The 17,529-nt window shown below is 49.6% G+C and overlaps 1 protein-coding gene across 1 annotated transcript in view; it reads right to left on the bottom strand.

Moving 5' to 3' along the window:
* LOC112225397 (BCL-6 corepressor) overlaps positions 1-17,529 on the bottom strand; it is a 70,556-nt gene that overhangs the window by 34,748 nt on the left and 18,279 nt on the right. The window contains 7 exon segments of the mRNA XM_042306953.1: positions 250-612; positions 4,087-4,497; positions 6,125-6,290; positions 6,843-6,899; positions 8,632-9,998; positions 10,001-11,597; positions 11,600-11,950. Coding sequence (XP_042162887.1) covers positions 250-612; positions 4,087-4,497; positions 6,125-6,290; positions 6,843-6,899; positions 8,632-9,998; positions 10,001-11,597; positions 11,600-11,950 — 4,312 coding nt within the window.

Consider the following 17,529-nt stretch of genomic DNA (forward strand, 5'->3'; position numbering starts at 1 on the left):
ATATTGAAGGCTAAACCATAGAGAGCCTAGATGAACTTCTGTCTGTGGCTTCAACACTTCTGTCAGAGAGGAGATGTTGAGGAGATACGAAGGACACAACAAAAGATATAGAACAGCTTATTGCACAGTAAACACTGCTCCATACTGTACATAGCAGCAGTAAAAGCCCACTACCACTGGCGACAAGGCTACAGGACAACCCCACAGAGTCAATCAGAATCAGACAACTCAGACGGACAGACAGACTACCTCGTTTAGCGTCTCCATTAGCCAGCATCTCTCTGGCCCAGCTCTTTGTAATCTCTGGCTTCTGTGACAGAGGTTTCACTTCCGGATCAACCTTGAACTTCCTGTCCCGAGGGGGCGGGGCATGGGCTGGGCTCCAGGTTGGGGTCGTGGGTCGGGTCCGGGGCAGGAAGGAGGGGCCATGATGTGATGACCATGTCCTCTCCTCTTTGACCTCTGGCCTCTCGGGGGAGGAAGAGGTGGGCTTGCGGAGGCGGAGCCCCTTCAGCTCGATACACACCTTCAGCTTCCTCACCTCTTCATCATCATCATCCTCATTAGTAGTAGGAGCCGTAGGTTGCTCACTGCCCCACAGCACGCACGCATCTACCGACCCAGAGAGTGGACGTTAGTGGAGAACACACACACACACAATAGGACACATACAGACACAGGAGCGCAACATAAACAGACACACACATGCATGGACACACATACACACACAGAGACAAAAAAGACACAAAGGCAAACATGGTGCCCACTCTCACAAGCTGATGAGCTGTAAAGCCTCATGTAAGCTTCACTTTAAGCATAGGAAAGCCTCTGTGTGTGTGTGTGTGTGTGTGTGTGTGTGTGTGTGTGTGTGTGTGTGTGTGTCTGTGTGTGTGTGTGTGTGTGTGTGTGTGTGTGTGTGTGTGTGTGTGTGTGTGTGTGTGTGTGTGTGTGTGTGTGTGTGTGTGTGTGTGTGTGTGTGTGTGTGTGTGTGTGTGTGTGTGTGTGTGTGTGTGTGTCTGTGTGTGTGTAAGAGAGAGACAGAGAGAGAGAAAGGAGAGAGGGGGAAGGAGAGAGGAGTGGGGGGTTCTCAAATGCCCCAGGGAGGACTAGCCCTCTCGCCTGCCAGCACTGGGAGAGCGAGTGCAACCACATGCCAAAAGAAAAGGGGGAAAAGAACAGAAACCCAAACACACAAGGGAAGAAAGAAAGGATCTGAAAAGAAAAGAGCAGCTTTGAAGAAGGTGGCAGAGGAACGGCGCAGCTGAAAGAAAAGAGAGAATGGCTGTCCTGCTCCCTCCCTTCTCCCCACTCAAAGACAGGATTAAACACTCCTCTCTCCTCTTGTGCATCCTCTCGCTCTCTATCTTCACTAAACTGGCTGCCACACAGAGAGAAGGATGGGACAGAGAGAAAGATAAATGAAGTACAGTAGTTGTGGGAGGAAAAGGTGAGAGGGTTGGAACAGACAGAGGGGTGAAAGAAAGAGGGAACAGAAATGGGAGGGGAGAGAGAGCCAGACAGAGCGAGATTGAACATCTACGGTGATGAGGCAAAGAGAGAGGGGTGAGAGGAGGGACAGAGAGAGAAGGGGTGAGAGGAGGGACAGAGAGAGAGGGGTGAGAGGAGGGACAGAGAGAGAAGGGTGAGAGGAGGGACAGAGAGAGAAGGGTGAGAGGAGGGACAGAGAGAGAGGGGTGAGAGGAGGGACAGAGAGAGAGGGGTGAGAGGAGGGACAGAGAGAGAAGGGTGAGAGGAGGGACAGAGAGAGGGGTGAGAGGAGGGACAGAGAGAGAGGGGTGAGGGAGGAGGGACAGAGAGAGAGAGGGGTGAGAGGAGGGACAGAGAGAGAGGGGTGAGAGGAGGGACAGAGAGAGAGGGGTGAGAGGAGGGACAGAGAGAGAAGGGGTGAGAGGAGGGACAGAGAGAGAGGGGTGAGAGGAGGGACAGAGAGAGAGGGGTGAGAGGAGGGACAGAGAGAGAGGGGTGAGAGGAGGGACAGAGAGAGAGGGGTGAGAGGAGGGACAGAGAGAGAGGGGTGAGAGGAGGGACAGAGAGAGAGGGGTGAGAGGAGGGACAGAGAGAGAGGGGTGAGAGGAGGGACAGAGAGAGAGGGGTGAGAGGAGGGACAGAGAGAGAGGGGTGAGAGGAGGGACAGAGAGAGAGGGGTGAGAGGAGGGACAGAGAGAGAGGGGTGAGAGGAGGGACAGAGAGAGAGTGGTGAGGAGGGACAGGGAGGGACAGAGAGAGAGGGGTGAGAGGAGGGACAGAGAGAGAGGGGTGAGAGGAGGGACAGAGAGAGAGGGTGAGAGGAGGGACAGAGAGAGAGGGGTGAGAGGAGGGACATAGAGAGAGGGGTGAGAGGAGGGACAGAGAGAGAGGGGTGAGAGGAGGGACAGAGAGAGAGGGGTGAGAGGAGGGACAGAGAGAGGGGTGAGAGGAGGGACAGAGAGAGAGGGGTGAGAGGAGGGACAGAGAGAGAGGGGGTGAGAGGAGGGACAGAGAGAGAGGGGTGAGAGGAGGGACAGAGAGAGAGGGGTGAGAGGAGGGACAGAGAGAGAGGGGTGAGAGGAGGGACAGAGAGAGAGGGGTGAGAGGAGGGACAGAGAGAGAGGGGTGAGAGGAGGGACCGAGAGAGAGGGGTGAGAGGAGGGACAGAGAGAGAGGGGTGAGAGGAGGGACAGAGAGAGAGGGTGAGAGGAGGGACAGAGAGAGAGGGGGGTGAGAGGAGGGACAGAGAGAGAGTGGTGAGAGGAGGGACAGAGAGAGGGGGAGAGAGGAGGGTCAGAGAGAGAGGGATGAGAGGAGGGACAGAGAGAGAGGGGTGAGAGGAGGGACAGAGAGAGAGGGGTGAGAGGAGGGACAGAGAGAGAGCGGTGAGAGGAGGGACTGAGAGAGAGGGGTGAGAGGAGGGACTGAGAGAGAGGGGTGAGAGGAGGGACAGAGAGAGAGGGGTGAGAGGAGGGACAGAGAGAGAGGGGTGAGAGGAGGGACAGAGAGAGAGGGGTGAGAGGAGGGAGAGAGAGAGAGAGAGGGGTGAGAGGAGGGACAGAGAGAGAGAGGGATGAGAGGAGGGACAGAGAGAGAGAGGGTGAGAGGAGGGACAGAGAGAGAGGGATGAGAGGAGGGACAGAGAGAGAGAGGGTGAGAGGAGGGACAGAGAGAGAGAGGGGATGAGAGGAGGGACAGAGAGAGAGAGGGATGAGAGGAGGGACAGAGAGAGAGAGGGATGAGAGGAGGGACAGAGAGAGCGGGGTGAGAGGAGGGTCAGAGAGAGAGGGATGAGAGGAGGGACTGAGAGAGCGGGGTGAGAGGAGGGTCAGAGAGAGAGGGATGAGAGGAGGGACAGAGAGAGAGGGGTGAGAGGAGGGACAGAGAGAGAGGGATGAGAGGAGGGACTGAGAGAGCGGGGTGAGAGGAGGGTCAGAGAGAGAGGGATGAGAGGAGGGACAGAGAGAGCGGGGTGAGAGGAGGGTCAGAGAGAGAGGGATGAGAGGAGGGACTGAGAGAGAGGGGTGAGAGGAGGGACAGAGAGAGAGAGGGATGAGAGGAGGGACAGAGAGAGAGAGGGATGAGAGGAGGGACAGAGAGAGAGGGGTGAGAGGAGGGACAGAGAGAGAGAGGGGTGAGAGGAGGGACATAGAGAGAGAGGGGTGAGAGGAGGGACAGAGAGAGAGAGGGGTGAGAGGAGGGACATAGAGAGAGAGGGATGAGAGGAGGGACAGAGAGAGAGCGGTGAGAGGAGGGACAGAGAGAGCGGGGTGAGAGGGGGTCAGAGAGAGGGGTGAGAGGAGGGACAGAGAGAGAGGGGTGAGAGGAGGGTCAGAGAGAGAGGGGTGAGAGGAGGGACAGAGAGAGAGGGGTGAGAGGAGGGACAGAGAGAGAGGGATGAGAGGAGGGACAGAGAGAGAGGGATGAGAGGAGGGACAGAGAGAGAGAGAGAGAGAGAGAGAGAGAGATGAGAGGAGGGACAGAGAGAGAGGCCTGAGAGAGACAGCTGAGATCAAAAGGATGAGATGGAGAGAAAGGGCTGTAAAAGAGCCAGATTGACACGAGTCGATAAGTGAAAACTACATCCCCCACACTCACCTGAAGTCATTCTGGCCTTCTCTGAGCTCTTTTCTCCTTCCTCCTCTCTCTTCTGTAGGCTGTGTGTGTGTTTCCTAATGGGTACCATGCCCTGCCCACCCTTCTCCTGGGGGTGCCGGTCTGCCAGTGCCAGGACTGGGGGTGAACATCGCCAACCCTCACCCTCTCTGGCACCATCTCTAGCCCCCTCCCAGGTCTCCTGCCCTGGATACAGGCTCTCTCTCTGGCCCCCACACCTCTGGAGGACTGGGACTCTGTTGTTCCCATAGTCCTGCCTTCCACCTAGACCAGGGAGGAAGATAAAGAGAGGAGAGAAGGGAAGCGGAGGAGAGAGAAGCCATGGAGAGAGGTGAGAGATGGTGTGTGATGAGAGAGTGAGGGAAAGAGAGGTGAGAGATGGTGGGTGATGAGAGAGTGAGGGAAAGAGAGGTGAGAGATGGTGGGTGATGAGAGAGTGAGGGAAAGAGAGGTGAGAGATGGTGGGTGATGAGAGAGTGGGGAAAGAGAGGTGAGAGATGGTGGGTGATGAGAGAGTGGGGGAAAGAGAGGTGAGAGATGGTGGGTGATGAGAGAGTGAGGGAAAGAGAGGTGAGAGATGGTGGGTGATGAGAGAGTGAGGGAAAGAGAGGTGAGAGATGGTGGGTGATGAGAGAGTGAGGGAAAGAGAGGTGAGAGATGGTGGGTGATGAGAGAGTGAGGGAAAGAGAGGTGAGAGATGGTGGGTGATGAGAGAGTGAGGGAAAGAGAGGTGAGAGATGGTGGGTGATGAGAGAGTGAGGGAAAGAGAGGTGAGAGATGGTGGGTGATGAGAGAGTGAGGGAAAGAGAGGTGAGAGATGGTGGGTGATGAGAGAGTGAGGGAAAGAGAGGTGAGAGATGGTGGGTGATGAGAGAGTGAGGGAAAGAGAGGTGAGAGATGGTGGGTGATGAGAGAGTGAGGGAAAGAGAGGAGAGAGAAAGAGAAGGGCTGTTAAACAGCAGCCAACGTTTATTCTCTTCTAAAGACAGGCTATAAAACTTTGATGGGGTATAGAGTGTCAGTGGAGGGAAAAAGTCGAATGGTTCACATGACTCCCACTATGGGAAAAAAAAGAGAGATGGTGAGTGAGAGACAGAGAAAGAGAGGAGAGAGATGGTGGGTGGAGAGAGAGAGGGAAAGAGAGGTGAGAGATGGTGGGTGATGAGAGAGAGAGGGAAAGAGAGAGAGAGAGAGAGAGGAGGGGAGCAGGAGGGAGGGAGGGAGGGAGGAAGACAGGCTATAAAACTTTGATGGGGAGGGAGGTCAGGGAGGAAAGGGAAGGGAGGGACACCGACACTCCCAGGGATGGGAAAAAGGGAGGGAGGGAGGGAGGGAGGGAGGGAGGGAGGGAGGGAGGGAGGGGAGAGGGAGGGAGGGAGGGAGCAAGAGGAAGCCAGGATTTTTTTTTATTTAGGACAAAAACACTCCTTTTTCTCCCTCTCTCCTCCCCCATCCACCCCCTGCCATGACCCTGCCACGCCCTTCCCACACAGAGCATGACGCTCGCTCTCCCTTTCTCTCCCTCTCTCTGCCATAATTAGGCTCCCACGTCAGTCCAGGGCTCGCTTCAATACACAGCTCGGCACCCCGCCAACACAAGTATCCCCCCCCCTTCCTCTCTCTCTTTCCCTCCCTCGCACTCTCTCCTTCTCTTTCTCTGGCACAATCTCTATTCCTTTGTAGCTCCCATTCCTCTCTACCATTCGCTTTCCCTCGCTATTCCTCTTCCCTCTCTATAACTTGCCTTGAATCACCCCTCAGCTCTCCCCTCACTCACTCACTCGATCTCATCCTCCCCCTTTATCCTCTCTCTACACAGATAAGCACAAAATGCTCCTTAAAAATAAGACTCTCTCCACGTCTCTCTCTCTTTCTCTCACTGTGTGTGTGTGTGTGTGTGTGTTGTGAACAAACCCTGCCTAGCTGAGTGCTGTAAGTTTGCATGTGTGTGCGAGTGTGTGCGTGCGTGCGCGCGCGCGTGTGTGTGTGTGTGTGTGCGTGTGTGCATTGGGTTACTCACCCTCCCTCTCTCCCTGCCTGGCGGTGTGTTGGCAGTGTTCCCACTCTCTTTCTCTCTGCTGGCGGTCTGCCAACTCCTGTCCTGCTACCGCTGCCGACGCAGACACACACACACCCCCGCACTCCTTCTCCTTCAGCTCCAGCTCCGAGAACCGCATCATCGCCCGCTAAACACACACACACACACGACATACACAGAGAGACACACACAGAGAAAACAGCCATGAAACCCACTAACCGTCTAGCCTCCGCCGCACACACCTCTCTAAACCTCAATCTGGGCTGAACGACTACCGAAGCAAACAACAAGATCACATTGTGTCAAAAAAGGAGGCCAAAACAAAACAGAACAAAGAGAGAGATAAATGAACAAGCACATCCAGACATGGTTAGGTTAGACTAGTGCAGTCAGCCACGGTGAGTCCATGCGATTGCTCTGAGGCCCTAGTTCCTGCCATCTCCCTTCCTGAAACATGAACACAGCTAGGAAACACATACGGCTAGCCCTGAGGCTCACAGAGAGAGAGAGAGAAGGGGAAAGACAGGAAAAGAAAGGGAGGGGGAGAGAGAGAAGGAGTACGCAGTGCAGAGCAGGTGAGGAAAAGACAGAACCAAAGATAGAGTGCAGAGAAAGAGAAAGAGGGAGCAGAACGAGGGTAGAAGGGGAGAGAAAGTGTGTGTGAGGGGTAGAGTGAGATAGAGAAATGTAAAGAACTGACCTCCCAGTTAGCTGCAGGGCGACTTATATTACTCTCCTCTCGTGATATGACTTCCATCTAAGCAATTAGAACGGGGGCTCAATATATCTGTCCATCATTTCATGTAGGTATTGTATGTTAAAATGTTTTTCTCCACATGTCTCCCCCCCGGGCCTCTGGGTCCGCAGAACTGCTGGTTTTTCTTCCTCCCCTCTAATCAAGGATTGGCCAATCATTGGCAATAATCAATCAATCAATGAACTACTATTACGTAAAACCAGTAGTACTGAAGACCTGGAAGCTGGGATTGAAGCACCCCTTTCATACACAGAAAACATCTAGTAGCCACAGTCCCACCAAGCACACACACACACACACACACACACACACACACACACACACACACACACACACACACACACACACACACACACACACAAACACACACACACACACACACACACACACAGTCAAATCAAACCAGTGAACCCATCAATAAACACATTAATAAACTGTCAAATCCTTGTTTTCTGAACTGAAATTATATATTTTTTTCAACGAGAAAGGCAATACAATTATTATTTGTAAATGTATTAAGATGATAGCCAACGTCCAGAAATCTAGCATTTGATAGCTTTGTGTTCCAGCCCTGTATGAGCAAGCATGACAATTAAAGACTAACCAGATGGTTCAAAGGCATGTTTACAACATATGGGTAGACGGGTGGAACCAACCAGTAACATAAATGTGCCTCGGCCCTATGCAGATACATCATCAGAGGAGTGTGTGTCTAGCCAGAAATGGTGTGTTTTTTATGTAATCTAACTACACCCACTGGTCTTTAGTAGGTAGAAAAGTAGATGATCAATCAATAATGCAGCCAGGTGGAATGGGTTCAATCATGCAGCACTGAATCAGTGTGTGTGTATATGGCGTGCGTGCGTGTGTGTGTGTGTGTATATGGCGTGCATGTGTGTGTGTGTGTGTGTGTGTGTATATATGGCGTGCGTGTGTGTGTGTGTGTGTGTGTGTGTGTGTGTGTGTGTGTGTGTGTGTGTGTGTGTGTTGTGTGTGTGTTCTCATGTGTTCAATATGTGTGAGTGAGAAGCTAGGCACTAATAGCCATTGGGGGAGGGGTGTGTGACCTTGCACAAGGCCGGGGTGGGTGTGGGGTGGTTGGAAGGGTGGAGGGGGCTGCTTAATCAACAAGGGACCCCATCCATCCACCTTCCAGCCCCTCTGGGTCACCTTGGGGTTAAGCACAGCAAGAGGCAGGGTGAACCATGAGGTTACCACTGTCACAATGTGAAGTCCAGCAACACGTGCCTTTGAACCCCCCCCCCACACACACACACTCTCATTCTCTTTCTCCCGGAGCAAGATGCACAGAGCAGGGCATGCTAACAACTTAACCAATGTTGCCTAGACAACTCACAGGGCTAGGTTACCCTTTGAACTGGCCTTGTACTAAATCACTGACTGTCAACAGGCTTCAAATGTCCTCTCATAAACTCAGAGGCAACAGCTAAGGGCTGAGATATGTCTATAACCCTGGACTAACTGTCACCCCCGTCCAGATATGGGAAGCAGGTATCTAAGATATCATATTGTCTCTCCAAACTACAAGGACCCGCTATGACCCCCTAGAATGAGTGGCAGAATTGATCAGAGTAGAGGGTTTGATTCCTGCATGGACCACATTGGAACTGAAATGTAAACTGTGAAAGGCTTCAGATAAATGAGTCATGTTTATCATCACATCCACAGCCGCCACCCTAACCCACCTACGGCCGCAGTTCTCTCAACTCACCTGCAGGGCGCGCTGTTCCCGACTCAGCTTGCTAGAGTCTGCATACAGCTCGGTTGTGACACATTTGATGCGGTCGCCGACGTAGCCTGAAGAGTTAGCGATCCTCTTGGTCAGACTGGTCCTCCGTGAGCCTCTTCGTCCACCCTCTTCGTCCTCATCCCCCTCTCCATGTGACTCCTCTGTGTCTTCAACGCTCCCTCCTTCTCTTTCTCTTTCCTTCCCCAGGTCCATGTAGCAATGGATGGGGTGGGAGGAGGATCGTCTGTCCATCTCTTCTCTCTCCTCTCTAGACGTGCGGTCGCCAGGCATGCGGCCACTATCGCCAGTTGTACGGTCTACTGCGGTGCGGTCACAATCGCCAAGAGTCCGGTCTCTTGTCTTGCGGTCCCCAGATGTGCGGGCACAGCGCAGGGTGCTTTTGCCCTGCTCCCCCTGGTCCCTTGGGTCTGAAGAAGGGCTCTGGCCCTCACGGCTCTCCTCGGCTCGAGTAACCAGTCCTGGGGAGCCCTGAGGTGGGCTAGAGGCCACACCCGGACAGCCTGTCTCCTGGAGGAGCCTGGGTCTCATACAGAGGGTCTCTGGTTGTCTGTCTGTGTGGGTAGTTCTCAGGGTGGAGCTTGGGCTGGGGTGGTGATGAAGATGATGATGATGATGATGCAGTTGGTGTTCTGGCTCTCGCTCCACTTCCCTCATGCTTTGGTCGCCATGGCCACACTGGTGTTGGTTGCCCCTGGTGATGGGAACAATGACAGGGAGTGGCGGCTTGTTGGCGGCCGGCGTGGACTCTCCATCTGTGTCGGAGTGTACGAGGTCAATGCAGACGATTCTATCTTTGGAAGGGATACTGGTGCTGGAGGAGGAGAGGGGTCTGGGCTGGCTCCCTCCCCACTCCCCTGCATCTTTATTGCGCTTCACATGGGACCCCTCCCCTGTCTCTACATCACTCCGGCCCCTGTGGGACCCACCAAAATCCTCTTTGAGTCCCCTAGGTTTGTCCTGGCCCTGGCCACGGGACTTGGGCGTCTGATCTGCCCGCTCCAGGGCTTTAGAGTCTGTGTGTGTGTGCATCAGAGGGTGGGCCATCTCCTGGGAGTTGTACGTGAGGTAATCCCCAGCGTAGCTGTGGTATGGTAAGGGGTGTTTGGCTGCCAGGTGGGAGGGGTAAAGGCTGTTACTGCCAAGCAGGATGGGGGGAGGGTAGGCAGGGCTCTTCCCTGGCAGAGGGAGAGAATGGAGGGCCATGCCGTCGGGTACAGAGTAGTGCAGGTATCTGTTGGCGTACACCATGCTGTGAGGTAGGTAGGCCTCGCTCTGGGGCAGGTAGAGGTGGCTGGGTGGGTGCCCATTGGAATTCTCTAGACACGCACGTTTATTATATGGAGACACCTCCCGGGATGTCTCAGCCCTCTTGGTGGCTTTGGGGGGTTTCTCTGTGGAGTTCCTATGATGGCCGGCCATGGGGGAACTTTCTGATTGGCTGGGGCTGTGTTTGGGCCAATCATTATTGGGTTTGGGGGACAAAGGTATTGTGGAGGGGGATTGAGATTGGAAGGTATTGGGGTAGTATTTGTCTCTCCTACCCTGGGGCAGGATGGACTGCGTTGCTGGGGCAGGACTCTCTCCAGAGCCTTGTGTTTGATGACAGATGGAGAGGAGCCTTTCCCTTGGGTGTCTGGGCTGGGCCTGGGGGATGGGGACAGGGCTGGGGGGTGGGGGTGTGCATGGGTGGACCCAATGGTGTAGGTGGGTGTAAGGGTGGGCACCACCCAGGAGGAGTGCAAAGTGCTGATCATCTCCGGCCTCTCTGGGGCTTTAGAGGATGTGCTGCTGACCACTGAGAGGGAGTGGGAGGGTAGGGAGGGGGGTGAGAGAGAGAGGGTCTCTTTCAGGAGCTCCCGGCTGGGGAGAGGTCCGTACCGAGGCCCTGGGGACCCCAGAGCCTCCATCTTCACAGGGAAGCTGTTAGGAGACAGCCCTAACTCCAACCATCTTCCAGAGAGGTCGAGGGGCTTTGGGTCTGCTGGGTCTTTGGTAGTCGGGGGCTGGTTCAGTTGGGCTGGCCGCTCAGAGGATGGTTTAGAAGGGCACTGACTGGGTCTCTTCTCACATCCCCCAGCCCTGTGATCCGACACCCCATCTCTGGGTCTGGATTTGTGGGGGCTGGGCCGGGCAGGGGATGGGTGCTCTGGAGCCATGCTGCTCACATAGAACGAGTGAGGTATCGTCTGGGAAGAGGAAGAAGAACAAGAGGAGGAAGATAATGGTACTATTCTAGAGACTGCCCTCTGTAGGTCTATGGTGCTGTCTATGTGAGGGGGAGGCAGGGGAGGAGCAGGCTGGGGGAGGCGAGAAGAGGCGCGAGGGGAGGAATCAATAGGAAGGCTACTACTATTAGTATTACTCCCACCACTGCTACCACCACTACTACTACTACTACCACTGCTGTTACTGACTCCTTTGTTGGAGGGGGGTCTACTGGGCTTATTGCTTTTGCTGGGGGATCTGTCTCTGTCTCTGTCTGTGTGGGTGGGGAGAAGGTGCTGAGGCGGAGGGGGTGGCTGGTGAAGCTGCTGCCCAAACGGAGACCCCTCGTGGTGGACACGAGACCCGACACTCAATCCCTTCTCCTGGCAGTGCACAATGGAGGTGGGGGCCACCGACACCGCTGGGATCCTCATGGGAGACCCCACCAGGGGGGAGGAGATGGGGGACGGGGGATAGGGGGGCATGTAGTAGAGCCTCTCGGCGGCAGAGGCAGCAGCAGGGTTCATGTTCCCCCCCTGGGAGGCACAGAGGGACTGGTAGGCCAGGTGCTGGGGCAGGTAGGGGCTGGGCTGGTTGAGGAACTGGGCCTTGTACATGCTGAGGGCCGCATACTTGGAAGAGTCCATATAGGGGTAGAGGCCCGCCTCGGAGTACAGCCCCCGACTCAGCCCCCAGGGCAGACGCAGGTACCCGCCTGCTCCTGCACCAGCACCCCCAGACCCAGCTCTGAGGGCTTCTCCCCCCCAGGTCCCACACCTCTCCTGTCCAGCCCTTCTGGTCCCCTATGGAGGCTTGGTGGAGGGCTCTTGTACAGGTCCAGGTAGCCGTTGGTAGGCTTGCTCCGGTCCATGGAAACGTCAGGCTTGTAGAGGAGGTCTGGAAGGCCGTCCCGGTTGTAGCCGAGGGGGAGGGTGGTGGACCCCTCGTGGGGCTTCTCGGCTGACAGCGCTCGGATCCCTGGGTAGACTACACTGCCATGCAGGCGGAGGCCGTCCCGCATCAAGGCATTGCGGTCCAGCCCCATGGCGGCAAGGGGCGTTAGCCTGGCATCCACCTACAGGAGAAATAACACAGGTTTAAACCAATTATAAACGTGTTATATCCCATTTCAAATTTCTTGGATTATTTATTTTAATACATTAGTCTCTAAGGTCCACTGCTTTACTATTTTAATTTGTCTAGTTATTATTTTTCTCAACTTGTATTATTTTATTTGTTAAGCACTTTCAAATGCATCCTCTGTAAGAAATGTGCTGAATAAAAAAAGTTTGATTTGATTATAAACAATATTATACACATAATACACAAGGTAAACACCACTCTTCACCTGGTTATACACCACACTTCACCTGGTTATACACCACACTTCAACTGGTTTTACACCACTCTTCAACTGGTTATACACCACACTTCACCTGGTTATACACCACACTTCAACTGGTTATACACCACTCTTCAACTGGTTATACACCACTCTTCACCTGGTTATCACTTCACCTGGTTATACACCACTCTTCAACTGGTTATCACTCTTCAACTGGTTATACACCACTTCACCTGGTTATACACCACACTTCAACTGGTTATACACCACTCTTCAACTGGTTATACACCACACTTCACCTGGTTATACACCACACTTCACCTGGTTATACACCACTCTTCAACTGGTTATACACCACACTTCATCTGGTTATACACCACACTTCAACTGGTTATACACCACACTTCAACTGGATTTATACACCACTCTTCAACTGGTTATACACCACACTTCAACTGGTTATACACCACTCTTCAACTGGTTATACACCACATTTCACCTGGTTATACACCACACTTCACCTGGTTATACACCACACTTCAACTGGTTATACACTTCAGCTGGTTATACACCACACACCTGGTTATACACCACACTTCAACTGGTTATACACCACTCTTCAACTGGTTATACACCACACTTCACCTGGTTATACACCACACTTCAACTGGTTATACACCACTCTTCAACTGGTTATACACCACACTTCAACTGGTTATACACCACACTTCAACTGGTTATACACCACACTTCACCTGGTTATACACCACACTTCAACTGGTTATACACCACACTTCACCTGGTTATACACCACACTTCAACTGGTTATACACCACACTTCAACTGGTTATACACCACACTTCAACTGGTTATACACCACACTTCAACTGGTTATACACCACATTTCAACTGGTTATACACCACACTTCAACTGGTTATACACCACATTTCAACTGGTTATAAAGCACTCTTCAACTGGTTATATAGACCTCTTCAAATTATTATAAAGCTGGTTATACACCACATTTCAACTGGTTATAAAGCACTCTTCAACTGGTTATATAGACCTCTTCAAATTATTATAAAGCTGGTTAAACACCACTCTTCAACTTGTTATACACCAAACTTCAACTGAATATACACCACACTTCAACTGGTTATAAAGACCTCTTCAACTAGTTATACACCAAACTTCAACTGAATATACACCACACTTCAACTGGTTATAAAGACCTCTTCAACTAGTTATACACCAAACTTCAACTGAATATACACCACACTTCAACTGGTTATAAAGACCTCTTCAACTAGTTATACACCACACTTTAAGTGGTTATAAAGACCTCTTCAAATTGTTATACACCACTCTTCAGTTGGTTATACAACACACTTCAATTGGTTAAACATCACTCAACAACTGGTTATACACACCTATTCAACAGGTTATACACCACACTTCAACTGGTTATACAACACACTTCAACAACTAGTTAACCTCTCTAGGGTATGTGGGACGTTAGCAAAATTGCAGAGCGCCAAGTTCAAATACAGAAATACACATTATAAAAATTCAGAAAACATACAATATTTTACATAGGTTTAAAGATGAACTTCTTGTGATTCGAACCACGGTGTCAGATTTCAAAAAGGCTTTATGGCAAAAGCATTCCTTACGATTATTTGAGAACATCGCCCAGCTGACAAATCATTACAAACAGTAACCAGCCAAGTAGAAGAGTGACACAAGTCAGAAATAGAGATAAAATTAATCACTTACCTTTGATGATCTTCATATGGTTGCACTCAGAAGACATTCATTCATTTATTTTGTTCGATAAAGTCTCTCTATATATCCAAAAACCTCCGTTTTGTTCCCACGTTTTCTTCAGTAATCCATAGGCTCAAACGCAGTCACAACAGGCAGACAAAAAAAATCTAAATTGCATCCGTAAAGTTCATAGAAACATGTCAAACAATGTTTATATTCAATCCTCAGGTTGTTTTTAGCCTAGATAACCGATAACATTTCAACCGGACAATGACGTTGTCAATATAAATGGTAAACAAGAAAGGCACTCTCTCGGGCGTGCGCATGAAAAAGCTCTGTGACACTGCAGGGTCCACTCATTCAGACTGCTCTTACTCCCTAATTTTTCAGAATACAAGCCTGAAACCATTTTTAAAGACTGTTGATATCTAAGGCATAGGAAGGCATAGGAACTGCAATTTAAGTCCTAAGTCAATGGACACTAATGAAATTGAATAGAAAACTACAAAACAAAAAAAAAGATTTTCTCAGGTTTTTGCCTGGCAAATCAGTTCTGTTATACTTACAGACACTATTTTAACAGTTTTGGAAACTTTAGAGTGTTTTCTATCCAAATCTTCCAAATGCTGCCCCCTACGCTAGAAAAGTTAAACCCCCCTATCTTCAACTGGTTATACACACCTCTTCAACTGGTTATACACCACAATTCAACTGGTTATACACAACTCTTCAAAAGGTTATACGCCACACTTAAACTGAATCTACACCACATTTAAACTGGCTATACACCACAATTCAACAGCACTCTTCATCTGGTTAAATACTACTCTTCAAAAGGTTATACACCAAACTTCAACAGGTTATAGACACCTATGTAACAGGTTATAACACACCTCAACAACTGGTTTTACACACCTCTTCAACTGGTTTTACACACCTCTTCAACTGGTTTTACACACCTCTTCAACTGGTTTTACACACCTCTTCAACTGGTTTTATACACCTCTTCAACTGGTTTTACACACCTCTTCAACTGGTTTTACACACCTCTTCAACTGGTTTTACACACCTCTTCAACTGGTTATACACACCTCTTCAACTGGTTATACACACCTCTTCAACTGGTTATACACACCTCTTCAACTGGTTTTACACACCTCTTCAACTGGTTTTACACACCTCTTCAACTGGTTATACACACCTCTTCAACTGGTTATACGCCACACTTCATCTTGTTATACAACACTATTCAACTGGTTATACACACCTCTTCAACTGGTTAAACACCACACTTCAACTGGATATACACCACACTTCAACTTCTTATGGCTGGGAGGCAGTATTGAGTAGCTTGGATGAATAAGGTGCCCAGGGTAAACTGCCTGCTACTCAGGCCCAGAAGCTAAGATATGCATATTATTGGTAGATCTGGATAGAAAACACTCGGAAGTTTCTAAAACTGTTTGAATGATGTCTGTGAGTATAACAGAACTCATATGGCAAGCAAAAACCTGAGAAAAAAATCCAACCAGGAAGTGGGAAATCTGAGGTTTGTAGGTTTTAAGTCTTTGCCTATCCAATATACAGTGTAAAATTTGGTCCGATTGCACTTCCTAAGGCTTCCACTAGATGTCAACAGTCTTTAGAACCTTGTTTCAGGCTTCTACTGTAAAGGGGGAGCGAATAAGAGCTGTTTGACTAAGAGGTCTGGCAGAATGCCATGAGCTAAGTCATGCGCACGGACGTGAGAGTGAGCTGCGTTCCTTTTCATTTCGAAAGAAAAAAGAATTGTCCGGTTGGAATATTATTGAAGATTTATGATTAAAAAAACATCCTAAAGATTGATTCTATACATCGTTACATACTATACATACTACGAACTGTAATGGAACTTTTTGACTTTTTGTCTGGACTAAGTGTCAGCGCCTAGTGAATTTGGATTTGTGAACTAAACGTGCAAACAAAAAGGAGGTATTTGGACATAAATGATGGACTTTATCAGAAAAAAAACATTTATTGTGGAACTGGGATTCCTGGGAGTGCATTCCGATGAAGATCATCAAAGGTAAGTGAATATTTATAATGCTGTTTCTGACTTCTGTTGACTCCACTCTATCTGTATGGCTTGTTTTGGTGCCTGGGCGATGTACTCAGATTATTGCATGGTGTGCTTTTTCCTTAAAGCTTTTTTGAAATCTGACACAGCGGTTGCATTAAAGAGAAGTATATATTTAATTCCATGCATAACACTTGTATTTTCATCAACATTTATGATGAGTATTTCTGTAAATTGATGTGGCTCTCTACAAATTCCCCGGATGTTTTGGAAGCAAAACATTACTGAACATAACGCGCCAATGTAAACTGAGATTTATGGATATAAATATGAACTTTATCGAACAAAACATACATGTATTGTGTAACATGAAGTCCTATGAGTGTCAGCTGATGAAGATCATCAAAGGTTAGTGATTCATTTTTATCTCTGTTTCTGCTTTTTGTGACTCCTCTCTTTGGCTGGAAAAATGGCTGTGTTTTTCTGTGAGTTGGCGCTGACCTAACATAATCACATGGTATGCTTTCGTCGTAAAGCCTTTTTGAAATCGGACACTGTGGTGGGATTAACAACAAGTTTATCTTTAAAATGGTGTATAATACTTGTATGTTTGAGGGATTTTAATTATGAGATTTCTGTTGTTTGACTTTGACGTCCTGCACTTTCACTGGCCGTTGTCAAATCGATCCCGTTAACGGGATTTCAGCCGTAAGAAGATAACCAGTTAAAGAGTGTTGTATAACCAGTTAATGTGTGTTGTATGTTCAGTTGTAGTGTGGTGTATGTTAAATTGAAATTTGGTCTATAACCAGTAGAAGAGTGGTGTGTAACCAGTTGAAGATGTGTGTATAACCAGTTCTAGATGAGTGTATAACCAGTTGAATAGTAGTGTGTAACCAGTGGAAGAGTGGTGTATAACCTGTTGAAGAGGGTTTATAACTATTTGAAGAGTGGTGTATAACAATTTACAGTGATGTGTTTAACCAGTTGAAGTTTGGTGTTTAACCAGTTATACACCACACTTCAACTGGTTAAACACCACACTTCAACTGGTTATACACCACACTTCAACTGGTTAAACACCACACTTCAACTGGTTATACACCACACTTCAACTGGTTATACACCACACTTCAACTGGTTAAACACACCTCTTCAACAGGTTATACACACCTCTTCAACTGGTTATACACCACACTTCAACTGGTTATACACCACACTTCAACTGGTTATACACCACATTTCAACTGGTTAAACACCTTTTCAACTGGTTATAAAAACCTCTTCAACAGGTTATACACACCAATCTTCCACTGGTTATAAACCACTCTTACACCACTCTGCAACAGCTTATACACACCTCTTCAACTGGTTATACACCTCTTCAACAGGTTATACACACCTCTTCAACAGGTTATACACACCTCTTCAACAGGTTATACACACCTCTTCAACAGGTTATACACACCTCTTCAACAGGTTATA

This window comes from Oncorhynchus tshawytscha, linkage group LG26 (assembly GCF_018296145.1).
Source record: "Oncorhynchus tshawytscha isolate Ot180627B linkage group LG26, Otsh_v2.0, whole genome shotgun sequence".
Classification (NCBI taxonomy): domain Eukaryota; kingdom Metazoa; phylum Chordata; class Actinopteri; order Salmoniformes; family Salmonidae; genus Oncorhynchus; species Oncorhynchus tshawytscha.